The 25,595-nt window shown below is 42.3% G+C and overlaps 1 protein-coding gene across 1 annotated transcript in view; it reads right to left on the reverse strand.

Moving 5' to 3' along the window:
• PAPSS1 (3'-phosphoadenosine 5'-phosphosulfate synthase 1) overlaps positions 1-25,595 on the reverse strand; it is a 68,761-nt gene that overhangs the window by 37,575 nt on the left and 5,591 nt on the right. The window contains exons 2-5 of the mRNA XM_074950716.1: positions 20,573-20,687; positions 16,254-16,489; positions 14,501-14,639; positions 10,056-10,174 (exon numbers count right to left, since the gene is read on the reverse strand). Coding sequence (XP_074806817.1) covers positions 10,056-10,174; positions 14,501-14,639; positions 16,254-16,489; positions 20,573-20,687 — 609 coding nt within the window. The remainder of the gene's footprint in view (positions 1-10,055; positions 10,175-14,500; positions 14,640-16,253; positions 16,490-20,572; positions 20,688-25,595) is intronic.

The following is a 25,595-nucleotide window of genomic DNA, read 5'->3' on the forward strand; positions in this document are numbered from 1 at the left end:
CCAGTAAGTCCTTCCCCCACCATTACAAATCTTTAACTCAGTTATCTTATACTGAGCACTTTTTCTTATGACTCCAAAAAAGTCCCACCCAATCATCCTCTGTGACAGTTAGCTAAGAAAGGATCTCAAGGATTCAATGGGGACTGCCTAGGAATACTACTAAGGACATTTGGGGGAGAGCATGAGAGACAGGAAAGAAGGTTTTAGGTAAAATAATTATTCAAAATTTACTAAAAGATGGGTATAATGAATTGTGTGTCAAATGCACTCTATTGCTTCCCTAATTTATATTAAAATGATGAAAATGCAGTAGATTCAAGATTTTGTATGCATGCTTTATGTTGATATTGAAAATATTAGGCTCCGATGCTTGAAATGGCCTAAGTTTCTCAATAAAAGAATACTGAAAGATGTATGTGGGCCTGTAATGATTCCATTTTATGACACAGGTGGCCATGCCCTTTACTCTTATTTTTCAATATCAAAGTATAGATATCAGATCACTAGCTCCAGGAACATACTGTGCTTCACATAACAGAATTCTATTTCTGTTACTCTGAACAGACAGATACAAATCAAAAATATAGCACAGATAATACAGAATTTCTGTATATGTTTATGCATATTTACAACTGTGTATTTTTCAAGAGTCAAGTGAGAAACTGAGAGCCTGATCCTTCAGTTCCAGCAAAGTATTCCTATAGACCTCAGTAAGGGCTTCTACACATTAAGGATTGGCTTTCGGGTTCCTATTTTCTTTATAAAGAAAGCCCTCCTGGGCGATGGCCACGCGTGACAATGTTTCACTGAGACAAGGCAGGCAGTTGTGCAGGGCCAACTTGTGTTGGTGGAAGGTACATGATTTAGAGCTACAAAAGGCTCCTTCAGCAGGTCCAATAAAAGATATTACCTCACCTACATTGTCTCTCTTTTATCCTAGGACTAACATGACTACAACAACATTGCAAACAACTATGTTTCACTGGTTTAACATATATTAGCCAGTAAATTTTGCACCAACCAGTAGAATAAGTTCTATTTGTTAATATCTCTTTGGGGCTCCATGAGAGCAATAATCATTTCAACCAAAAATTCATTAAAAACCTGTCTGGTCTCAGATGGAGGATGGCCTTCCAATAGCAGACTTCTAATAAGATAAAGGCATCCAAAGATCCAAAACACAGACACTAGATAAAGGGCCCCATGACCGCTGCTTCCAGATGCAATGTGATCTATTAGCTCACCAAACTGACTTAAAGATAAGATATTTCTGGGTGCAGCAGCCACCCTGCTAATCTGACTTCTTGGTATTCATATACCCCTTAGTGTGCAGTGCACAGAGACAGGAAAGTTTGCTCTGCCCAAAACTGAAGAATCCCTTTCATAATAGCAGTACAGAAAATCCTTTCAGACACATTGACTGTCATGATCAGAACAAGTCTGTTATCTATGGAAGGAGCAGTGCTCAGAGACCAATTAATCGTTGTGTTCCAGCAGGTGGATGCTGGGCTGAACTAGGTAGATTCCTTCAAATAAATAAATAAATAAATAAATAAAAACCCGCTTCTTTGCATTCACCAGTTGTGGGAATGAAGACTATGCCAATGGATGAGATAGGATAATATGGGTGTAGAGTGGTGGAAGAATACCGAGTTACTGGATAGATATATGTAACAGAGTTTTTTTGACCCACTAAGGACTAATGGGCCTGGGGTCCAACAAGCCCTGTTCTGAGCCTATTAAGAACAGGTGTTTGTGTCTGGTACAGGGGATTATCAGATCCAGCTGGGATGTGTTAGGTGGTTATAGGAATCAGGTGCTTATCAGGCAAAGACTGAAACTGCTCAGTTTCATGAGCAGGGGCTCCAGGATGCAGATTAACCCCTGTGACAGGAAGACGGGGAAGAGTTGCCAGGAACAGGGAAGCTCTGGCAAGAAGCCCTGGAGTCAAAGGAAAGGTAGCTGTTTGACTTATGCTGAACTGTTATTTTGTGGTTTGCTGAAAGTTATCAATACAACGAATAAAAGGTGCCCTGAAGAAAAGGACTGAACAAACTGGGCATAGTATTTAACCCTAGGCTCCCTATACAATGAACGGATACAGACAGGCACCTAAGAATGGGAACCACAAAAACCAGCACACTAGGCTGGGAGCCACCCAAGGTAGCCAGTAGTAGATGCCAAGGAAAGGGATGTGTCCTAAGCTCTGCCCCTTTCTGGGAGTTAGGCACCTGAGTCCAGGTTGTAGGTAGGTGCCGCCCTCTGCTTGGGATCCTCAGCTTCTCTCCTGGCGTTAGGCACCTAAGCTGTTTTTTGCAAGAAATGCCAGAGGAGGTGGTGGTGATTCCTCCCTTATTACTTCGAGCACTCACTCAGAAGGTGAGACACCCAGGTTCAGTGCCTCCCTCGGCCGTAAGGAGAGAGGGTTTGAACAGGTGTCTCCCACTTCTGAGGACAGTGCGAGTGCGGGACGACAGCGTGGTGGTTAGGACACTCTCCTGAGAGGTGAGGTCCAGTTGTCCTGCTCCAAATGGCTTTAACAGCTTTAACAGGGGAGAGCAAGAGACCCACAGCAGAATACCCCATAGCTCAGTTTTAGGGCACCCTCCCAGTTGGTGGGAGACTCAAGTTCAAATACTCCCTCCCCATCAGGCAGTGGGGAGACTTGAGACGCAGGGAACACACACAAGATCAAACAGTAAATGATCTAAGTTGTGAGAAGAGGCTGTCATCCAGCTGCAAAACAGAATAGTCTGAGGACAGAAAATATGGGAATGCTTTAAACATAAGCCTTTGTTATGAAATTTTAGACGTTTCAGCGTCCTACTCTGCTTGTCCCTGGTTCTGAGGCTAGAAATAGGACGGGAAGCAGATCACAGTGCTCCAATCTGAAGTAGATGGCCTTCTGGTGGGTTGCTGAGACTAGGAATAGAACAACGCTGCTCCTGAAGTTCTTTCATATCTCTGCAACGTATCCCTCAAGACAGTGTCCAGGGACCGCAGATGACCAAAGCTACAGGTAGTCCTTTCTCTCCCAAACAGAGAGCTGGCACTAAGCAAGGGTCTAACTCCAGCTAAGGTGAGTTAAAAGATCTGTAGATTGCGCTGAGGTAAAAGAGAGCAACTTCTGACCCTGATCTAGCAACTTGATCTAGCAATCACTTGCAAAGAGGTATTTTCTCCTGTTGTACTTCGGACTACTTCAAAAAATCCCTTTCTAGAACTGGCATGGGTCAGGATTTTAAGTAGACTTTTCTAATGACTGAATAGCCTCAGCTCTCCATAAAGTTTCCTATTGTATCACACCATGATAACTCAGAACTGATTGTTTGAGCACCTGATTTCAAGGACCAAAGCTCCATATATCTGCATAAAATTCATCTGAATCCCATTCCCCCAACCTGCAAGACAGAAGCCCTTCGACTATGTGACTTTTCGACAGAGAGAGAGAGAGAGAGATAGACCATACTTGCAATACAGTCCACCCATGTTAGCGCTGCTTGTGAAACCATGTTGAGGCACATATTGTCAGAGGACAGTTAATATTTTTTATTAAACGGTTGCCACCTGTGATTTTATGCTCAAATGAAAGGACAGAGAGTGCCTGCCTGGACTTGGCTGTCTACAAAGGGCCTGTATAGTGAAGATAAAATCTCCCCTGCAGTTAGAAGATATCAAGTCCTTGACCACCATGGAAAACAGCCACATTTATCTTTACTACAGATACCAGGTTAAGTTTTGACTGCACACACAAGAATCTTCTGGCCTTATACAATGGAGGCCAGGGTAGGAAAGAAATGGTAAGTAGTAAGGAAAGGGGAGTTAAGGGGACAATCTCTTCAAGAACCTAATGGACAAAGCTGGGAATTACATGGATATATTGAACTGAAATGTTAATCTGAAAATTGGAAATGAAGTTCAGAATGGTCCTCAATAATGCTCTGCAACAGGAAGGTCTTCCTAAGCCATCGGCTGCTGCAGATACAGATAAAATTGTAGATTTCAGAAAGTGGGACATTCTCCTGTTGCCAGTAACTGACAGGTCTGGTTCTGCCCCCACGCTGCAGTACCATTGTAATGGATCTGTGGACCTCAGCATGAAGAAAAATAGCTTTCAACCCACCTTAATATTGATCTAATCACAAAAAAATACTTCATTTTAGTGCGTTAAACCATTTCTACCCTTAAAATAAATACAGCAGCAGGTTGGACATTGATCTATTATCCCTACATAAATGTCCCAGGGTGACTCTCTATGGCTTATTGGTGACTAGTGTTCCGCATCAAGTTAACAGAACGCACTGTTCAGTATTTCAGCAACACGCACAGGCTAAACACAGTGACACAAGGCAATTGTTTCTGTACTACAACTTAAACGTGGTGTTCTATCCTGTAATAATCAGCCTTTTCCTGTATTTTTTTACCCCACACTGTGCATTCACAGTGACAGTTTGTGACACTCCAAAATAAATATTAAGTCAATACTGTTAAACAGTCTGTTTTGTTGTTTCACATTTGTATTTACGCTATAGAAGTCAGTGTCGTGCACATTCATACGTTATGTTTGTGGCAGGTTATTTGAGCAATTTTTAAAATGTATATCTTTGGATCTTTACCTTAAGAGGTATATAGCTCTACTAACTCCTTTGTGTAAAGTTATAACATGCTGTACAGGATTAATAATTGCTTTGAATAAAAGCACCAGCTAAATGATTTGGTGGTGGTGGTGATGATGATAATAATAGTAGCATTTGGCTCAGTTAGAATGCTTCTATGGTTCTGTTCCATGTTTAATATGTTTAAAGTCTAAAGACGTTCCTTACGGTAAATGAGACGTTTCTCAATTGACTAAAAAAAAAAAAGATGGTTGTCTATAACAAGTTGATTTTATCCACACTTTGCAATTCCCACTGTAAAAATCAACCACTTATAAGAATTGAATCATCTGGAACAGTTCTAAAAGGAGTGCACTGTATGAGAATAGAACCAACACTAATCTGAACTCTAAGAGTTCACCCAGAGATTTCCTTGGCATTTGTTTCAATTTCAACATTAAACCTTCTGTCAACTATTTCTTAATACCACTATATTACTGTAACTAAAAATAAATGAAATTACGTATTCTTTAATCAAAATTAACCCCTTGCATGCCATACATAGTTGTTCTTTATTTTGCTGAAAAAGGCGATCACTGCCCAAAGTGTGGCCTAATATCATCCTTTTTCAGCAGAAGACTCAGTGACACCACTGCAATTTAAAAGTGTATTTTCTACATTTTATATACCAGCAGATTATTGGTTATTGTTTATAGAATGGGCAGCGTACGTTCTGCACGGTATTGCTGACCCAGAGGCGGTGAAACTATGATCAATAAGAAATCTGAGAGAGACCAAGAATGCTAGTGACAAATAGCTTCTTCTTAGAAACCCCACTGAGAAACTGGCTGGTGAGTAGCAATGAGGTTCTAAGCACCACAGCTTATGTAAATTATAAGAAAGTAACTATCACCAAAACTATGCTTTTCTGTATTTCCTCAAGAAGACAAGACTATTTTGCCACAAGACAAAATAAAGCCAGAAGTTATAGGTCCAAATTCTGCTCTGTTACAACTCTTCGGATCAGGGGCCACTCCAGTAAATTTAATGAAGTTACTCTAATTTTACAGTAATATGATAAAACCAAACTTATATTACAGGAGACGCAGAGCCATTTTTTAAACCATCTCAAGGATGTTGCTAGAGACAGAAGCTTTCCCTCTTGGTTACTGAATAGACAACCATAAAAAATGCATGTCTTTCAGACACAGAAGGTATATTATAAAACACTACTTCAGGCTATGCAAAACCAGAGCTAAATTTCAAGTGTGACAGCACTTTATCACTGCTGAATATGGGAAGGGAGGAATTCTTCCTATTTGTAGCCAATAGAGAGTACCAATCTGTTGGCACGTATACTGACTTACACGTTTTTGTTTAAAGGAAACCCTGACGTAAGCATCTTGCTGAGCTTTTGACACTCAAGTGGATTGGAGAGTATGGGGCTTTGAGTTCTAAAGGCTCTTGTGATTCAGACTCTGCCCATATCTTTGTTTCTTTAGTTCACAGTTATTGTAATATTCTGAACCTCACAGCTACCATAGGTTTGTTTGGGGGTTTTTGGGGGTGGGGGTGGTGGTTTGTTTTTGTTTTTTAATAAAAGCTAATACCTTTTTTGTTTGTCATGTCATAGAACTGAGATAGTGCTTAGATCTTATTTGATTGATTTTGTCTTAATAGCTGTTCTTTGCTGTGAAATATATAAAACACTACAGGGGATGGTGTTTCATACACAATGTGTTTTTTAAGACTGACAGAATCTAGGATGTCACATCCTGGAAAGTATGCCAGCTAGAAGGAGAACTTCCTCAGAACAGATTATGGGACCATGTGTAACTAAGCAAATGAAGGGAATGGAAAATAGTTAGCCCTAAACAATAAACAAAAGAAAAATAGCTAGCAACAATATTGCTGGTCAACTTAAGCACCCTTCAGGTATGTCTACACTACAATTAAAAACCTGCAGCTAGCCCATGGTAGCTGGCTCGGGCTAAGAGACTATTTAATTGTGGTGTACATGTTTGGACTCTGGCTGGAGCCTGGGCTCTAGGGCCCATAGCTCGAATGGAAGCCTGAGCCAGAACATCAAAACTGCAATTAAATAGCCCCTTCGCCTGAGCCCTGCAAGCCTGAGTCAGCTGGCACAGGCCAGTCACAGGTGTCTAATTGCAGTGTAGACATACCCTTAGAGAACAATTCAATACTTCTGGCTGTTCACATCACACACAGGCCAGTTCCCCTCCTGGTTTAACAATGAGAATATTAGTCTCTGAACTTTAGACAAAGAAGTTTAAGCAGTATACTTTTTACTGATTGTTAAACCTGCATTACAGCAGAATGGATATTGGTAACGGGAGATCACATTATACGCTAGTTTGTCATTCAGGTTTCTTAATTTTAATATGTGGGGCAGTGGTGAGAAGGTTTTCTTTACAGGGTGCTTGAGGTTTTTCAGCCACCAAACTAACTATAACCAAAAGAAACCCAAATTCCTACATTTCATCTGTGTCCTAACTCCTTTCTTTTCCTTGTCTCATCCCCTCTGCAGTAAGATTTCCTCAAAACCCCCTTTGATGTCTCACTTCTCTCCCGTACTGCCTTATTCTCTAGTCTCCCTCACTCCTTTTCTCCCAGGAGCCCATGGAGATATATTTTGTATCTTCTTCCCCCTCTACATGCACAGTCCCATTTCAGAGTCTATTTCTCATTAACTCTCCTTCCTGAATCCTACTGATGATATTTCTTCAGTTACTACAGCTATATCACCAAAGAGAACACGAACCAAACCCAGCAAGAACTAACATCTTCCACTATTTCACTACTACCTTCCAAATTTTTGGGCATCTCCACAATTCAGCTCTAAGTCTGAAACTCATCTTCTCCTTCTATTTGTAGCTCTCCATGCCCCCTAGTGGAACACCACAGCGGAGGACTGTACCTGTACTGATGTTGCTACATCCAGCACTTTTCCAGCCATGACAAGATTCACAGGAATCCAGACGTGATTCAGTGCTCCAGAAACCTCCTCCTACTCCATTTCAAAAGCATGAGTGAAATGGAAGATGCAAGATTATGAAGAATCCTATACCAATTTAATACATACCCCCCTAATTTGGGATTACATAACCCTTGGATAGCCATTAAACTACCAGCTTTTAGCACAGATTTCAGGAAGACATCAAAGCTGCTCGTTTCCCTTCAAAAAATTCAAGGAATACCAACATTTTGCGTAAGGATTGCTCCATAACTATTTTAAACAAAATCAAATTTTTTAATCTTGTCTTCCCTCTGCTAGTCCTAATAGATTGCTAAAGAAGAGAATCCACGTGCTTATTACAGGTAAAATACTACTCCTAATAGATTCTTAAAGCATACATAATTCACTTGAGACTAAGGCTATATCTACACTACAAATTACTTCAGTATAATTTACATCACTCAAGGGTGTGAATAATCTACACCCCTGAGCGACATAAATTATACTGACCTAAGCACTGGTGTAGACAGCACTATGTGAACGGGAGACGCTCTTCTACCAACATAGGTACCGCCTCTCATGGAGGCAGTAGTTAAGCCGATAGCAGAGTTCTGTCCCATCAGCTTAGAGGGTCTTCCCCTGAAGCACTACTGCTGCGCCACTATAAACGATGTAGTGTAGAGAGTCTCTGGCATATCAACACTCCCTTCTGGATTCACCCTCTTCGTCCTTCAGGGGAGAAATGGCAAGAAAGTCTCCCATGCTCTTCCCTGAATAGTTATTCACTCTCTCTCTCCTTAGTAAGTGCTACAGTATGGCCTAAGCAAGGGGCAGGGTAAACCGGTTTAATTGAGAAAAACACCAAACCCTAGTCAGCATACCAGACCCAGAGCACTAAGCAAAGAACTGGAGGCTCGTTACATGGGCTCACATGCTGCTGGTCTCTTGAATTATGAAGTTTTAGAACAGAGATGGCTTTTCCTAGTAGGAAGTGCAGAGATCCTGTGATCAAGTTATTAGTAACATTCTATATATGGCAAGTAATGCTTCCCTGTATGAGAATATTCAGACAATGATGGCCTATAGCTAGGGTGCTACCCTGGCACTTGAGACCTAGATTTAATTCCTTGCTCTGCCACAGTCACTTGGGGACCTGAGACACAGAGACTCTGTAAAATAAAGAGAATAGTACTGCCCCTACCTAACAGAGGTGCTGCAAGGATAAATACATTAAACATTGTGAGGTGCTCAGACGCTACAGTGACAGGGGTGGCTTTATGTGACATACTGGGGTAAAAGTCAGAACAGTGAGGGGCTGTGTCACCCTTGCCACATCACACCTAATCACATCACACCCCCAGTCCCAGATTCCCATCCCCTCCCCCACCCCCACCCCAAAATATATGTCCTGTACTGCCCAGTTCTCTCTTGGACTGCTCAAATGTATTAACTCAATTATTCTTTTAAGGGAATAATATACCATCTTATCTTAAAAAGTTACCCAGACACTCAACTAAAACACACTGGATTAGATAAAACAAGTATATTAACTAAAGAGAGAGATTTTAAGTGAGTACAAGTAATGAGGCATAAAAGTCAAAAATGGTTACATGAAACATCAAGATAAAAAGCTTACTGGTGCTTAAACTATATTAGAGTCAAGCAAAATTTCTCACCACACGCTTCCAGAAAGATTACTAACCAAACTCTTCAGGTCAGGACCCACATCCCCTCCTGTCCCCTCCAGAGTCTAATGGCTGTTTTCCTCTGTCATCTTAGGTGCCATGCCAGAGGCAGATGGAGGGGGGGGAGGGGTGGGTCCCTTGGGGTGTTTGCCCCTGTTCCTTTTTTAAAAGCTAGTTTCCAGCTGGAAAAGAATACTGCCAGTCTCAGGAAGAAAAAATCTCCATGCTGTTTCTGTGCTAAGATGCAAGTCTTTGTCCCTGCCCACCCTTTTTTGTAAATAATGGCCACTTGGTAGGTAATGGCTCATTAGCTTTGACGACACCTAGCTGGGGCATTAACTTGCCCTTTGTCTTTGAGGAACTGGTTTAACCACTCACCAGACTTAACTGGGAAATACTCTTCAGCCATGGATTTCAGTTTATGTCCATAACTTTATTTATAATGTTGCTATATGCACTTTACCATGATATTACTGATGAACAAGTTGTGAGGTATCAGAAGAGCTCCTCAGTTTTTGAGTCTCTCAGCTTAGACAACAAAAATGAATTAAGTTTCATTTTTGTTTGCAGCCTATTTCCCACTTTCAGGTTCTTACTGCTACAACGTTTGTTTTTAAGACTCTGCAGGGTGAGTTTAAAGACAACTGTTCACAGTGGATTTTTTTTTTTTTTAATTGTGGAAAAGATTTTTATAGCTCTTTAGTTTCATAAAACTTATTTTTAAAACAATTCAAATTTGGAGATAAATTTAAACCAAAACTTAAATCAATAGCAGACACCACCACCACATCTCCTTACCCTTTCTTGAAGAAGTTCCACTACTTGTTGAATGCAGTCATTCACGTCACAGGAATCAGTTTTCAGCACTAGTTCTGGGGCCTCAGGCTTTTCATACTCCGAGTCAATACCAGTGAAACCTGCATGACAGAAGACAGAACTGAAAATTCCTCCATACTTCAGACACGCAGCATGGCAGAGTACTTAGTTTTAACTTCTTTGACACTATTTTGTATGGTGACTGACTTTTTAAATGAGGCCCTTTATTATCACTGTCCGATCTTTCTAAATGCACCCTTCTACAGTAAATAACAGAATATACCACGGATGAGGAAGGGAGTGTTGCAAAAGCACAATGTACAACAATCTGGAGTTACTAATTAGACACCCTTTTGGCTGTCCTTACTGTAATTGCTTTGATACGGAATGCATTGTTAAATCTTTATATATTTTGCTTATCTGCACTCAAGATGGATTAACGAGTTTTTGATTCAACACGCAGAACTCTAAAGGGCAAAACATCACAGTGTTTTTTCTAATACAGCTGAAAGTAGTTGAGTGAGTTGTTAAAGCCTGCTATACATGGCTATTACACTCCTAAAGACTGTATTTACATCCCAAATCAGACACCATATCATTTTCTCTGCCCTCTCTACTTAACATGCTACTCTGAAACAGAGGAGCTTCTAACCAATCATGCTATCATGCCTCTCCATCCAGGGAGGCAATCCCATTGTGAAGCTGTACTCCATATGATTTTATGAAAATATGCTAATGAGTGTGAATATAATTTAACTGGAATACGCGTCATGCAAAAGGCCTCTTGTAAGGTATCATTACAAAGCTTATAATCTACCGAGTGTGGTCATCTATTTGTATAAATGTATCGTTCTTGTACCAAACTAGAAATACGAAATATAACTCTAAGGCCCTATTGTAATTATGCAATGTGTGGGCCATTAATGGTGGTTTGGAATCCTGATGGCTCCCATCAACTAGGACAACTGGTTGTAAACGGCTCTGTTTACTTGCAAGCCTTCCTGTGAGTCAGGCTGGGAAGAATTAAAGCTTGGGGTCTCACAGGACATGTGAGACCATGTCACCTGATACTGAAATCCATCTTAAACCTGGGGCTTTTTCATTTAGGAGCCAGAGAGACAAAAGAGTCCCACCTTGTGCCAAAGCTATATAGGGGGTGGAACAGAACAAAAGAGGTTCCAGACATGAGAAATCCGCTACTTAACACCTGAGCTGGAGCTAACAAGAACTGTACCAGGGGAAAGGATTGGGCCCAGACTAGGAAGGAGTCGAGTCTGTGAAAGAAGCGTATTGGAACATCTCTGAGGGTGCAATTTCATCTGTAATCAGTTTCTTAATGTATTAGGCTTAGACTTGCATGTTTTGTTTTATTTTGCTTGGTAATTTACTTTCTTCTGTCTGTTATTACTTGGAACCACTTAAATCCTACTTTTTATACTTAATAAAATCACTTTTGCTTATTAATTAACCAGGAGTAAGTAATCAATACCTGGGGGAGCAAACGGCTATGCATCTCTCTCTATCAGTGTGTGACATTATTGACATAAACTGTGACGGTATAGATCATTGTTGCAACCACTACTATATATTGTGACGGGGGCAAGGCCAGATGGCTATGGAAAAGTAGTGGGAGATAGATATATTAGCTCCAGGCTAAACAAATCCCTAGTACCAGGATAAGTGAAATGGCAGCTGCTCCAGGTCAATTAAGACACCTGGGGCCAATTAAGAACTTTCCAGAAGGCAGGGAGAAGGCTAGGTTGATTGGGACACCTGAAGCCAGTCAGGGGCTGGCTGAAACTAGTTAAAAGCCTCCCAGTCACTCAGGTGAGTGTGCATGTCAGGAGCTGTGGGAGGAAGTTGCGTTGGTGGAGAGGCTGAGTAGTACACACCATATTAGGCACAAGGAAGGAGGCCCTGAGGTAAGGGTGAAGTGGAGCTTGAGGAAGTGAGGGCTGCTGTGGGGGAAGTAGCCCAGGGAATTGTACATGTCATGTTTCTAAAAGGTCAGATACCATAGCTGATACTATTAGGGTCCCTGGGCTGGAGCCCGGAATAGAGGGTGGGCCCGGGCTCCCCCTCCACCTTTGCCCCTTGATTAATCACTGAGACAACAGAGACTGTGCAAGGAAGGATAACTTCTCCTCACCTCCCTCGCTGGCTTATGATGAAAATGACTCAGTAGACTGTGAGCCTTGTCCCTAGAGAGAGAAGGGTTACTTGGAGGGTCACAGTGAGCCTCTGAGGCTAGCAAAATCCACCAGGAAACGCAGGACCCACAGAGGCAAGGACAGAGCTTTGTCACAATATTTGCAGCAAATATTGTACAAAGGTTGTTGTGTGAGGTGTCTATGGAAAGGTTATGATTTGCTGGTTATGATTATACTCTGTGTGTGTGTGTGTGTGTATCATTTTTGTAGTTGAAGTTATGAATATTGGCTATGTAGTTGTATCTCAATGTGTTTTGATTCTAAGTAGCCTCAGTGAAGCATTTGGTTGGCTTCTTGAGAAAGGACTATTCTCAATAAGTGCCCAATCAAGAAACACTTAACCGACAATGCACTTTGGGAGACGCCAATCCACATCTGAGTTCTCCTGGGAACGTTCAAACAAACATGTAAACAATGGCGTTGGCCAGTAAATAACTGAGTCATGCGTGGACATGTGACTTGCCTATGTGACTCCAAAACTCCATCTTGTAGCTGTGATTCTGCACAGGAGAACAAGAGGGTTTTCCTCCCACAAGAGAGAGAATATAAAAGGCCTTGGAAACCCCTCCATTTGGTCTTCAGCTGGCTCAGAAGATAGCCTCTCCACCCCAAAGAGATGCCCGAAAGAAACTGGAACAAAGGACGGTAAGCATGGGGATGTGAGTGATTGCTGGACCCAGACTAGGAAGGGGTCTAGTCTGTGAGAGAAACTTATTGGAATATTTCTGAGGGTGAGGTTTACCTGCATTTAGTTTCCTACTGAATTAGGCCTAGACTTGAGTGTTTTTGTTTTATTTTGCTTGGTAATTCACTTTGTTCGGTCAGTTATTACTTGGAACCACTTAAATCATAATATTTATATTTAATCACTTTTTGCTTATTAATTAACCCAGAGCAGAGAAGCAAACAGCTGCGCATATCTCTCTATCAGTGTTACAGAAGGCGAACAATTTTTGAGTTTACCTGTATAAGCTTTATACAGAGTAAAACAAATTGATTTGGGGTTTGGATCCTATTGGGAGCTGGGTGTCTGGGTGCTGGAGACAGGAGCACTTCTTAAGCTGTTTTCAGTTAAGTCTGCAGCTTTGGGGCACGTGGTTTAGACCCTGGTCTGTGCTGGAGAAGACTGGCATGTCTGGCACAACAAGGCAGGGTTCTGGAGGCCCAAACTGGCAGAGAAAATGGGCTCAGAGGTAGTTTCACCACATCAGGTGACAGTCCCAAGGAGGTTTCTATGATCGAACCCGTCACACCCACAATCGCCTCCACAGAAATCCAGATATGCATTAAGCGGTCTTTGATTCGGTAGCTTCATCATCTCTAGAGAAAAAGATGGCGGATTCTCTGTAACTTGAAGTCTTTAAATCAAGATTTCAGTAACTCAGCAAGAGGTTATGGGCATATTGCAGGTTTTGTGGCCTGCAACATGCAGGAGGTCAGATTAAACGATCATGATGGTTCCTTTTGCCCTTAGTCTATGAAATTGAGTAGCTGAAGCAGAAACTGTACAACACTGTTTTGCTTCCAAATACAGGCAGAAGGACTATTGCTAACCACTACAAGTTGCAGGACTACTATCCAGCAAAAAGGCAGTTATGAGGTTATCCTTAAGCAAAATTGCTGACTGATTCCAATCCATTAGGATATTTTTTTCCAGCTTTTTAAATTTTTTTCTAGTGGGGCAGTGGGTCTTATTTGGGGTATTAAAATGTAACAGAGCATCAGCACACAACCACAGCTTCTTCAGCACCATAAAAATAAATTTGTAAAACCGGTCTTCATGATGCAGCTTTACAGAAGGAAGGATTGTGAATGTACTACTTTTCCATTACTTTTTTGGCAGGCCATTATTAGCATTACAGTAGTGTCTACACGTGGAAACTGGCTCAGGACCCCACAGTGGTTGGCACTGTACAGAGTGGAGAAACTGTTCCTGCTCCAAAGAGCTTATAATAGAGAAGACTGGTAAAGGGTGGGAGGAGAAACCGTCACAGAGAGACAAAGCAACTTTCCCAAGGTTACACAGCAGGCTAGGGGCAGAGTACGGAATAGAAATCCAGTTGTTTGAGTCCCAGTCCAGTGTCAATTCACTGGACCATACTGCACCTTAATGAAATGTAGCCTGGAGTGTGCCCTTTATTTATTTGTCCATAGAGCCAACCATTACAACAAGATCAAAGTTTAGCATGGAAAAGATGTGACTATACTTAGATTCACCTTTAATTTCTCCAGCCCGGGCTTTTTTGTAGAGTCCTTTGACATCTCTCTTTTCACAGACATGCAGTGGAGCATCCACAAATACTTCAAAAAAAGGCAAACTTGCACTTTCATGAATTTGCCTGGCATTGCTCCGATCCTGAACAGGGAGGGAGGAAAAGAATTAACAGATTTTAAATAGAATTTTGAAGCAGAAAAAATTAAAGAAGAATATTTGAAGGACATTAGCTTATTTAAGATTGCAATCACAAAATGGGTGGGGGAAGGGGGTAGGGGAACAGATATGTTCCTTCCATAAAGTACAAACTACATGTGATTAGTGGGTCTGCTGCTACCTGCATAGTAAAATGGACACCAAATTCAGAGAGAGTTTATACAGGACTGGATTTTTATACTCAAGTCATATGTACAATGGGATATTCTATTTCCCCCCCCCCCCCCAAAAAAAAATATTAGGCGTTACCTCCCATTGGGAGTAATACATCTACCCTATTTCATTGAAGCCATGAAGGAATGTCACTTACTGCCCATGAATCTTTCAACTCTTCTCAACCCTCCCCCGACCTTTTTTTTTTTTTGGCTTTCCACTAAATACCAACTTTCCTTCTGCACACCTCAACCTGACTAGACTTGTGCAGCCTCAAATAACACACATACATTTTACAAATACAGTCCTGCTGAGAGCATACTATTAGTCACAAGATTCCCAATCATGAGCCATCATTAAAAAAGCAATTCATTAAAATATTAAATCTAGATCTCTAACCAAATACACAATAGAGCATTTTTCTCATCTCTAGAACTTGTGGCCTGCTACAGGATCCTGAACTCTCCAAACTATTCTTTAAAGAATAGTTTGCAGCGCAACACCCAGAGAAATACTGAGGTAATTCTCACTTGGAAACTGTCACACTATAGACACCCTCCATAAAAACTATTTTGAAAGATGCTCCCTGCTGTCCATTCACCAACTCTCTCCCCTTCATTCACTGAGTACATCTCCACAGACACAATGAAAAATTCTTAACAGTACTAAATGTATACACACATTTATGCTGTATTTCCAAAAAGCCACATCTAAATACACATGCAAAACCGCATGCAACAACAAACTGAACTAGTTGAACACAGTTACCCATTTTGCATGCTCAAGTGCATATTTTGCTTGCACAATTTAAGGAAGTAAAGACCATGCTGTATATTTGAGGTGGGCGGAAAAGAGGTTTTAACAGCTGAATTATGTTTTCCAGATGAAGCATATTCTCCACCTTCTCAGTATTTAAAAAACAAAGAAATCCAGATGGCTAACGTGGACAAGCAAAAAAACACACTGAAATTTTGGTTTGTCTTTTTTCCTTTTCCCCCTTGTCCTAATGCCAAATTCGTTTTTCTCAGCTGTGACAAAATTACACTAAAAGACAGCTCCCATTTTAAATTTAGCAGACGCAGGGACTGCACTAATACTGAAAAAAGTTCAACTGGGCTAGGAAATTCATGAGATGTCACCTACAGTTGTATCTCTAAGGCAACTCAAAGGAAATTCAAGCTTACATACCAAAAATGTATACTATATTTATCAGCTGAAGAGAGGCTAAATGGACAATTTCTAGAGCTTAAAAATTTTCCTTGAGAGACACTGACATATTTTACATGTGTTTTCTCCAGTGAGACTGGTGAGATGAACATATTTGTGGCACAGCAAAACCATTGCATCCTGTAGCACCATAAATATGTATCAAGGCAGTATGCTTACTTGGGTATAAGGAGAGATAAAACTAGCGATGCACACCAGACCAGCGTCTGCAAACAACTTAGCAACCTCAGCAATACGTCGAACATTTTCTTCCCTGTCTTCCGGACTGAAGCCCAGATTCTTATTAAGGCCTTGGCGAATATTGTCACCATCCAATGTGTAGCATGGAATATCATGGCACACTAAATACTCCTCCAGTGCCATGCTAACTGTGGTCTTCCCAGCCCCAGACAGCCCTAAACAAGTCAAAAACAAAAAAGTTAGACCAATTAGACATTCAACATACACCACTTTAAGAAATGGGAGAAAAATTATGTTAAACTCCATCAGCTTCCTCTATTTATATTCAGTCACTCTCACACCCCCCCCAAATATTTTTAAGCAGATGAAAGAAATTTGAGCCAGAGATGCCATACGAATAGGAGCTCCATGGTCTACAATAAGAAGCTGCTTATTGAGCTGCTAGTTTCTCCTTCCAGACTTCGACTACTGAATGAGAGAAATACCAGAGACAGATTAAGCAGTGCTCACACAAGTCTCCAGTGCAGTTGCCGTCTTCTGCAAACTAGATAGTAGCAGCACTGAACTCAGTGAAGACTGCTCATGAAGGCTCCAATCCATCAGAGAACTTAAGCACATGCTTAATTTTAAACTTAACTGAAGTCAGTAAGACTACTCATGTGCTTCAAGTTAAACATTTAAGTACTTTGCTGGATCAGGGCCTATGACTGCATCTTGTATGATTACGTAGATACACATGACAGATTCTTAAAGCAGACAAAGTTGGAGGGCCTGACTGAAAAGTAACTTGAGAAAACAAACAAGACAGCAACAGGGTGAAAAAATTTAAGAGTAACAGTCATCTCAAAGAGCAACCACTTGAGGGGAAAAAAAAAGACTAAAAAAATCTTTGACTCAGAAAATTCTTAATCTTCAAAAAAGGGAGGCAGAGATCCTACAAAACAGAAGAGCAATACCTATTTGAGTGGTAGTGAACTCAGTGATATGACTTGCCTGACACTATTGATATGCTGGTTAATGTACTTCTTTAACATTCTGGACCGAGACCATAAGGAAGAACAAAGAGAATTGTACACTATCACATAACCCTGAAGAGGAACTATAATTTTCTGCAATTTACAAAGAGGGGGATATCAAGTGAAGGAACAAACACTGCAATTTAGAATCTTGACAAGTTGCAGATAAATCCATTAAAATATAAGAAAGAATCTCATACAGTAAGGGCCTGACCCAAAGACTACTGAAGTCAACCAAGAGAGTCAACCCATCAACTTCAGGGTAGTTAAGCTCAGGCCCTAAAACCTTGGGGGGTGGGGGGGATGTAAACAGTACCTAGACACTTCACTGCTCAGAGAGCCCTAGTTTTTCCTCTTAGCCATTAATGGGCTACTTTGGGCATCTGCCTGAAAGATTATGTTGAAAAGGTTGCCAGGTATTTAAGATGTAAACCTGGTGGTACAAAAAGATTAATTTTGAATAAAGAAACCAAATTAAGATGATCCAGTAACCTAAGACTTTATTTGCTTTTCACTGCTCTGATCATGTGCTGTAGAACCTGTCTTTAATGGCTCTGATTCACTACTCTGCCTCTGAAGCACTTGACTATGTATTGATATCATAGTATCATCTATGGGATCCAACAAGACTTAGGTTTCCATTGTGTTATCCAAATGAGGGAGCTCATCATCTGCAGAACCTCTGAAATCCTCTACAGCAGTTTTAAAATCATGTATCGTTTTGTGCACAGAGATATGCAAAAAAGTTTAAGGCTCTCTTATAGACTTTTAGTGGGATTTTCAAAAGCGATGATGCGCCTTAGGAGCACATGTCCCATGGAGAGTCTTGTGATCCTAAGTCACTTGCCACTTTTGAAAATCCCATCCTGTTGTAGTGCAGCTTCAAGGTTTTTCAGAAACAGCCGTTCCAACTCTCTACCTGGAGCCTAGCCAGGCAATAAAGGGGCCAATTTCATCCTGTGAATCCTGACAGAAATCAGTACTTTTACTTCTGGTTTTCCTCTAAGTCTGCTTACCAAGGTTCTTAGAATTTGCCATATTTATATTTGGAAGCAGCAGTGAGACTTAAATCAACAGTGCCATTTAAAATGATATTTGAAGGAAGTTCTTGATCCTGGCTGTTAGGATATAGATATTCAGGCCTGTCTTTAAAGGCCTATACTCTAAGAATTTAGGTGTATTCTTATCACTTGGCTAGTTATAGAGGTATAAAAGAAAATCAAAATCACTGTCTGCCAGCGTAAGGTCCTTCTCTTACTGTGACAGTCTGAGGCCCTGTTCTTAGGCTAAGGCCTTTGGCTAAGCAACAGAGGCAGCCATAAGCTGGGAAGTGACCGGTCACCTCCTCACATTCCAAACTAGTCACACTGAAATAAGGTGCTATTGGGCTGTTCGGAATACAATCCTGTCCTGATAATGGCTATCGCCTCCAGAGAAAGGGAAGTGCCTAGAAGATGTAAAAGGAAACTTAGTTTGATAGCATCCTGTTTGGCAAGAACTCACTTATCAATAGCTGGGATGTGAAATCCTCATTTCTGTGTTTGTTCTATCACTGTAGTCCCCATTTCCCCATTGTTTGTCTGTATAATCTCTGTCTGGTTCTGTGTTTGTTTCTGTCTGCTGTATAATTAATTTTGCTGGATGTAAACTAAGGTGGTGGGATATAATTGGTTAAATAATCATGTTACAATATGTTAGGATTGGTTAGTTAAATTTCAGTAAAACGATTGGTTACGGTATAGCTACGCAGAACTCAAGTTTTACTATATAGTCTGCAGTCAATCAGGAAGTGGGTGGGTGGGGGAACAGGGAATGGGGGTGGGGAAATTGGAATCATGTTTGGCTAAGGGCAGGAATGGGAACAGAGACACAGGTGTAAGGCTCTCTGGTTTCAGAGCTGGGAAGGGGGACACTAAGGAAGGAAACTGGAATCATGCTTACTGGAAGTTCACCCCAATAAACATCAAATTGTTTGAACCTTTGGACTTTGGGTATTGTTGCTCTCTGTTCCTGCGAGAAGGACCAGGGAAGTAAGTGGGTGAAGGAATAAGCTCCCTAACACTGGCATGGTGTTGTCTTGTTTACACAAATGTAAGCCGATATTTGGCCTACTCAAAATCACATTCAAAGCAGAAAGACCATTTTATTGTCTATCCTACAGTAATTTCCTGCAAGCCTGACCAGGATCCCACTGCACAGATTTAAAGAGAAACATTTGCTCTCCTACACAAAAACTCTGTATATTTTATGAGACCTGTGATTCTATAGAACACTTCCCTTTCCAAGAACCTCTCTTCAAAAAAAAAAAAAAAAACAAAAAAAAAAAAACACACACACACACACACACACACAACACCCCCACAAAGGACTGAATATCTCCTTTTACAGGCAACACTCAGCGCTCTCTCTAGGACATAAGCAAACCTTTCCCTACTCCATGACTGTGCAGTCAATAAACTAGCAGTAGACCTGTAGTGGGGTGGTCACCCCTCCTGCCCTGAAGGGCTTAAAACAGCCCAGGAGAGGGCTGTGGCTGGGAGCAAGCAGTTCCCAGGCTGATTGGGGGAAGCAGGCTCAGCTGTGGCCACACCCCAATCAGGGCTCAGCTGGCCCTTATAAGAGGGCAGTGGGTCAGGAGCAGACAGAGTCTCCTCTAGTTGTGGAGGGAGTTGGGCCTGGCTGCTAGGGAGTGTACGAGGGCTGGGGAAGGCCAGAGAAGCTGGGAGACTGGAAAAGCCCCAGGATGCAGGCCTGGCAGACTGCCTAAGACAAGGTACTGGGGTTGCAACAGGGCAGCCCATGGGTAGGCAGAGGCAGCAGGTCTAAACCCCCCCCTTGCCTGTGATGATTGGCTTATACGCTGCAGTCTGCCCCAGTGTGCAGGGGCTCAATGGTGACTGGCAGTAGTCAAAGACCGAGGCGAGGTGGGGATAGTAGGTTGGGGTTCCCTGGGGAGGGGAGACCCAGAGACTGTGGGGGTACTGCCAGGGGGCAGCACCCTGGGTAAAAGGGGCACTGGGGTCCGGGAGGGACACGGGGGCCAGCGGCAAGTGGGACACCAGCCTCCAGAGGGCGCGCCGGAGGCTGGAAGAGCTAAGTCCCTGAGAGGACAGCAGGAGGCGCCGCAGGGGCAAGTCGCGCACTGTGACAAGCCCCTTTGTTTTAATCTAAGCCTCATACCCACATTTAGCAAGAAAAGGTTGAAAAGAAGAAAAAAAGATACAATGGGCAAACAAAAATGAAGAAAAGCTTCATAAATCCATGAACAGAGTTTGACTGTACCTGTTAACCAGACTGTGCAGCCGCGAAAGCCACCTCTCGTCCCCACCACTTGGCCTCTCTTGTTCCTGCTGACATGGTGGGCTTGATAAGTGACATTGGTAGCTCTCTGCATTCCCTGTAGATAGGAGAGTTAGTTAGGTTAAGTTATTCACACATACAAAAGCGAGACTGGCAGGCAAACTAATAAAAGCAAAAGTTAACACTGAATAGATCAGCAGCTCCATAAAGCCAAAGGGCACAAAGGAAATTAAACAGACCACCCGTGTGGACTACATACATTGAACTCCCCACTTTCCACCATAGGGATGGCTGGACTAGTCAATTATTGCATGCAAATTTGACTGGCTAAAAATATGAGGTCAGATGCTAAAATGCCCTTATTTAGGTAATTAGAAAACCAGTTAGATTTTTTTCAGCACTACTGTAAATTCTTTAGATTAAGGGGAAAACTATTCTCACAGGATTGTAACAAGGCTCCAGTTATAAGGCTTAATCTTGGCTCCTTTCTAAAATTCCCCAAAAGGGGTCCTTTCCCCTACAAATTGTGCACGTGTGGTCTGATTTCCAGTTTTGCACTCAAACATCTAGACCACCCTGCCTTTAGGTAAATCTTCTTTCAACTTCTAAAATACCTTCCACTATCATTCCAATTCCTGACTATTCAGTTAGAGGAAAAGTTAGCAAAATGCTTTAAAAAACTATGAAAAGTTATTAAAAGGAACTAGGATTTTGTGTGTGTGGAGGAGGTGGGGGTCCCCTATCATCAAACAAATATAGTCTACTGAGGACCATTGCACCAGCCAGACTGCCAAGATCCTGACGAGGGCAGTCAGGACAAATAGTTGGAGCAAGGTCAAACCTGAGGCTGACAATAGTGGAGGAGTTTACAGTCAAATTCCAGGACAGGATCAATACCAAGGACCAGAGTCTAAGTCAGGTTTCAGGTCCAGGTCAAGAGCCAAGGTCTAAATCAAGCCAAGGTTGAAGCCAGAAGTTCAAGAGCAGACATCAGGAATTGTCACAGAAGCTACAGAAGATCCACACTGGATACTTCCTGGAATGCCCCTGGGTGTTATATGGGGTGGGGAAGCCAATCAGGAGCCATGAGGTTACTACCCTATGAGGTTTGCAACCTAGATAGATGAACTGGACAAGTTTTCTCCATGGTACTTGACTCCACCTGCACCAAGGATTCTGTAGGTCCAGCTACGTCTCATGGCAGAAGACCAGTCAACTCCAAAGTGCTGGTGGTGTCTTGGAGACTTTGAAGGGCAGGGCTGAAATTCTCTGCCTTCTCCACAAGCAAGGAAATGTCAGTGGCATAGTCTTGATTAGTGGACGCTTCTTGGCCAGCCTTGATTCTAACATGTGGAGCGGCAAGTCCTAATATCCAGTCAGCTGCTCAACAGAAAAGTGATAGGGTTAGAATGCATCCCTGCTGCACACCTGAGATTGTGCTGAAACACAGCAAATGCCATGAATCAAAGCACACTCCTCACACTAGTACTGGTGTGCGGACTGCGTGCCAGGTTTAGCAAAACATCTAGAATGCCAACTCCTTTCAGTGTGAGGAGTGCTGACCTGTCAACCAAACTGAACACTGCTTTTATATCGACAAATACCACGTGAAGCAGGAGGTTAAATTCTTGGCACAGCTCAGCCAGGAGCTGGAGGATAGGGACAGCTTCCACTGTTAATCACCCATCAGTGAAACCTGATTGCTGCAGATGACAATGTTATGGAGCAGCTGCATCCTACTAAACAGAATGAGACCAAAGACCTTCCCAGGCACTGAAAACAATGAATTCAGCCTACAGTTGCCAGACTCGGTGTGAGATCCTTAGCCCTTGTACAGGGACACTATGACGCCAACTTTCCATTCTGGTCGTAAATTGTCTGATGACCGCACTTTTAAGAACAGTCGATGCAAGCTGATGCTCACTGATTCTCAGGCACTTTTGCGTAGCTCAGATGGAATACCATCAGGTCCAGCAGCACTGCCATTCTGCAACTTTGTCAGTGAGGAAGTATGAAAGGCTATCCCAGATGATCAATGTTTTCCCCTAGGTCTGCAGCCACGTGATTTAGCAGATCACATAGCTCTGGACAGCTGTCAGCAGGTGTGTGGTTCAACATGCTTTCATAATATGTTTTCCATCTGTCTAGGACATTGTTCGTGGATGAGAAGGGATTACGGGAGATGGGTTAATAGTTTTGGCCAAGACCTTTCATACAGAATTATTTTATAATTAAAAAATAAAAAAATAACCTACTTATATAGCACTGTAAGCATGTGTGACACAATCTAGTCAAAAAAGAAGACATTCCTGTCATGGTGACCTTACAATCTAAGACCCTAAACCAGCAGAGTGATCAGCATGGGCAGTCCCTTAGGCCTGGTCTACACTACGAGTGTGTCGGATTTAGCAGCGTTAAATCGAATTAATTCTGCACCCGTCCACACAACGAAGCCATTTTTTTCGACATAAAGTGCTCTTAAAACCGATTTCTGTACTCCTCCACAATGAGGGGATTAGCGCTGAAATCAACATCGCCGTTTCAAATTAGGGTTAGTGTGGATGCAATTCAAATATATTGGCCTCCAGGAGCTATCCCACAGTGAACCACTGTGACCGCTCTGGACAGCACTTTGAACTCGGATGCACTGGCCAGATGTACAGGAAAAGTCCCAGGAACTTTTGAATCTCCTTTCCTGTTTGGCCAGACAAGCTCATCAGCACAGGTGACCATGCAGTCCCAGAATCGAAAAAGAGCTCCAGTATGGACTGAACGGGAGGTACTGGATCTGATTGCTGTATGGGGAGACGAATCCGTGCTACCAGAACTACGTTCCAAAAGACGAAATGCCAAAACATTTAAAAAAAAATCTCCACGGCCATGAAGGACAGAGGCTACAGCAGGGACGCAACACAGTGCTGTGCGAAACTTAAGGAGCTCAGACAAGCGTACCAGAAAACCAAAGAATCAAACGGACGCTCCAGCACAGAGGCCCAGACAGAGGCCACTTCTACGTTGAGCTGCATGTAATTCTAGGGGGGGCCGCCACCGCTACCCCACCCCTGTCCGTGGACTCCGATGATGGGGTACTCTCCGCCGTGCCTGAGGATTTTACGGATGGGGAAGATGAGGAGGAGCGTGAGGAGAGCACACAGCACACCGTTCTCCCCGACAGCCAGGATCTTTTTATCACCCTGACTGAAACACCTTCCCAACCCAACGAAGCCGGAGAAGTCTGTTAACGTGTCTGGGGATGGAATTTTACAAAGGTGTAGAGGGCTGCTCATGTGAATCACTGCAAGACTGAGGCCTAAATTAGGTAATTAGACAACAGATCATGAGAGATATGACAATAAAGGGGAAAAACAAAAACACAAAGCACATTAGAAAAGGATTCTCAAAAAATGCTGAATTAGCTTAAACAAACACACTGACATTGCTGAATCCAGAAAGTGAATTTAGTAATTTGATAGTTTTAAAGTGAGGTTTATGGGAGACAGGTAGTTTGGAGTCCAAAGTGAGATGTTTAATTAGGAGAAGTTCAGAGATATGATACAGAGTACTAAAAAGGTGCACTGCAGAAACTATAATGGGAAAATACCAACCATCCATATTTAGTGTGTTCATCACCACTGCGCTCTTAGGCCATATTTACACTTACCGCTAGATTGGCACTACTCAATCGATGCAGCGGGTGTCAATTTAGCAGGTCTGGTGAAAACAAGCTAAGTCAATGGCATAGCACTCTCCCGTCTACTTCTGTCCTCCACCTCCCTGAGAAGCATAAGGTAAGTCGGCAGGAGAGCATCTCCCGTCAACACAGCACGGTGTAGACACCGTTGTAAGTCAACCTAAGCTATGTCGACTTCAGTTATGTTATTCACATAACTGGAGTAGTGTAACTTAAGTCGACTTACCGCGGTAGTACAGACAAGGCCTTACTTTTGCTTCAGATATCTTGAATGGCATGAGAAACCTTATTCTCCCTGCCACATACATCTTGCACAGTCTCAACTTGGGAAGGGGTGCAGCGAGTGGGATGCAGCACAGAGGCATCTTCTTTAACAATAACCTGAAGTATTAAAAAATTAAATATTTTTGCTCGGCTGTATGTACAGAAAGACCCTGTTTAACCTATTAAAAGAAGCATTCATTCATTATGACTATTTCCAGTAGCACACACAATGCCATCATTCTCGCTTTCCCCTATTCCCCAACACACTCACAGTGCCAAAGATACCTTTCAAAACAAGAACCCAGGGCACACTATTCCAGTGCTTCTGCTGCTGGCTCTCCCAGGCTGCAGCAGCAGAAGTCCTATCAGTTTTCTTTGGTGTTCTAGAGAAAACTGCAGGCAGCAATGAAAGTGACAAAGATCAGGTCATTATCATTCTGCTGCTGCTTGAAGAACTGTGAGCTGCAGCAGAAAGAGGCGCTGGAGTCATTCGCTAGGGAGGAAGACTCAAAATCAGAGTCTGGCCAAGGATAAATTAGCAGACACACTCCACAAGCAAAAAGAACGAGGAGTACTTGTGGCACCTTAGAGACTAACAAATTTATTTGGGCATAAGCTTTCGTGGGCTAAAACCCCCTGCATCAGATGCGTGGAGTGGAAAATACAGTAGGTAGATATAGTATACACTCACAGAACTTGAAAAGATAGGGGTTGCCTTACCAACTCTAACGACACAAATCAATTAAAGTGGGCTATTATCCTTGTGCTGATACACGTTCTCTGTGTGTATAGATATATATCAGCACAAGGATAATAGCCCACTTTAATTGATTTGTGTCGTTAGAGTTGGTAAGGCAACCCCTATCTTTTCAAGTTCTGTGAGTGTATACTATATCTACCTACTGTATTTTCCACTCCACGCATCTGATGCAGGGGGTTTTAGCCCACGAAAGCTTATGCCCAAATAAATTTGTTAGTCTCTAAGGTGCCACAAGTACTCCTCGTTCTTTTTGCTGATACAGACTAACATGGCTCCTACTCTGAAACCTG

Source organism: Natator depressus, chromosome 4, assembly GCF_965152275.1.
Source record: "Natator depressus isolate rNatDep1 chromosome 4, rNatDep2.hap1, whole genome shotgun sequence".
Lineage (NCBI taxonomy): Eukaryota > Metazoa > Chordata > Testudines > Cheloniidae > Natator > Natator depressus.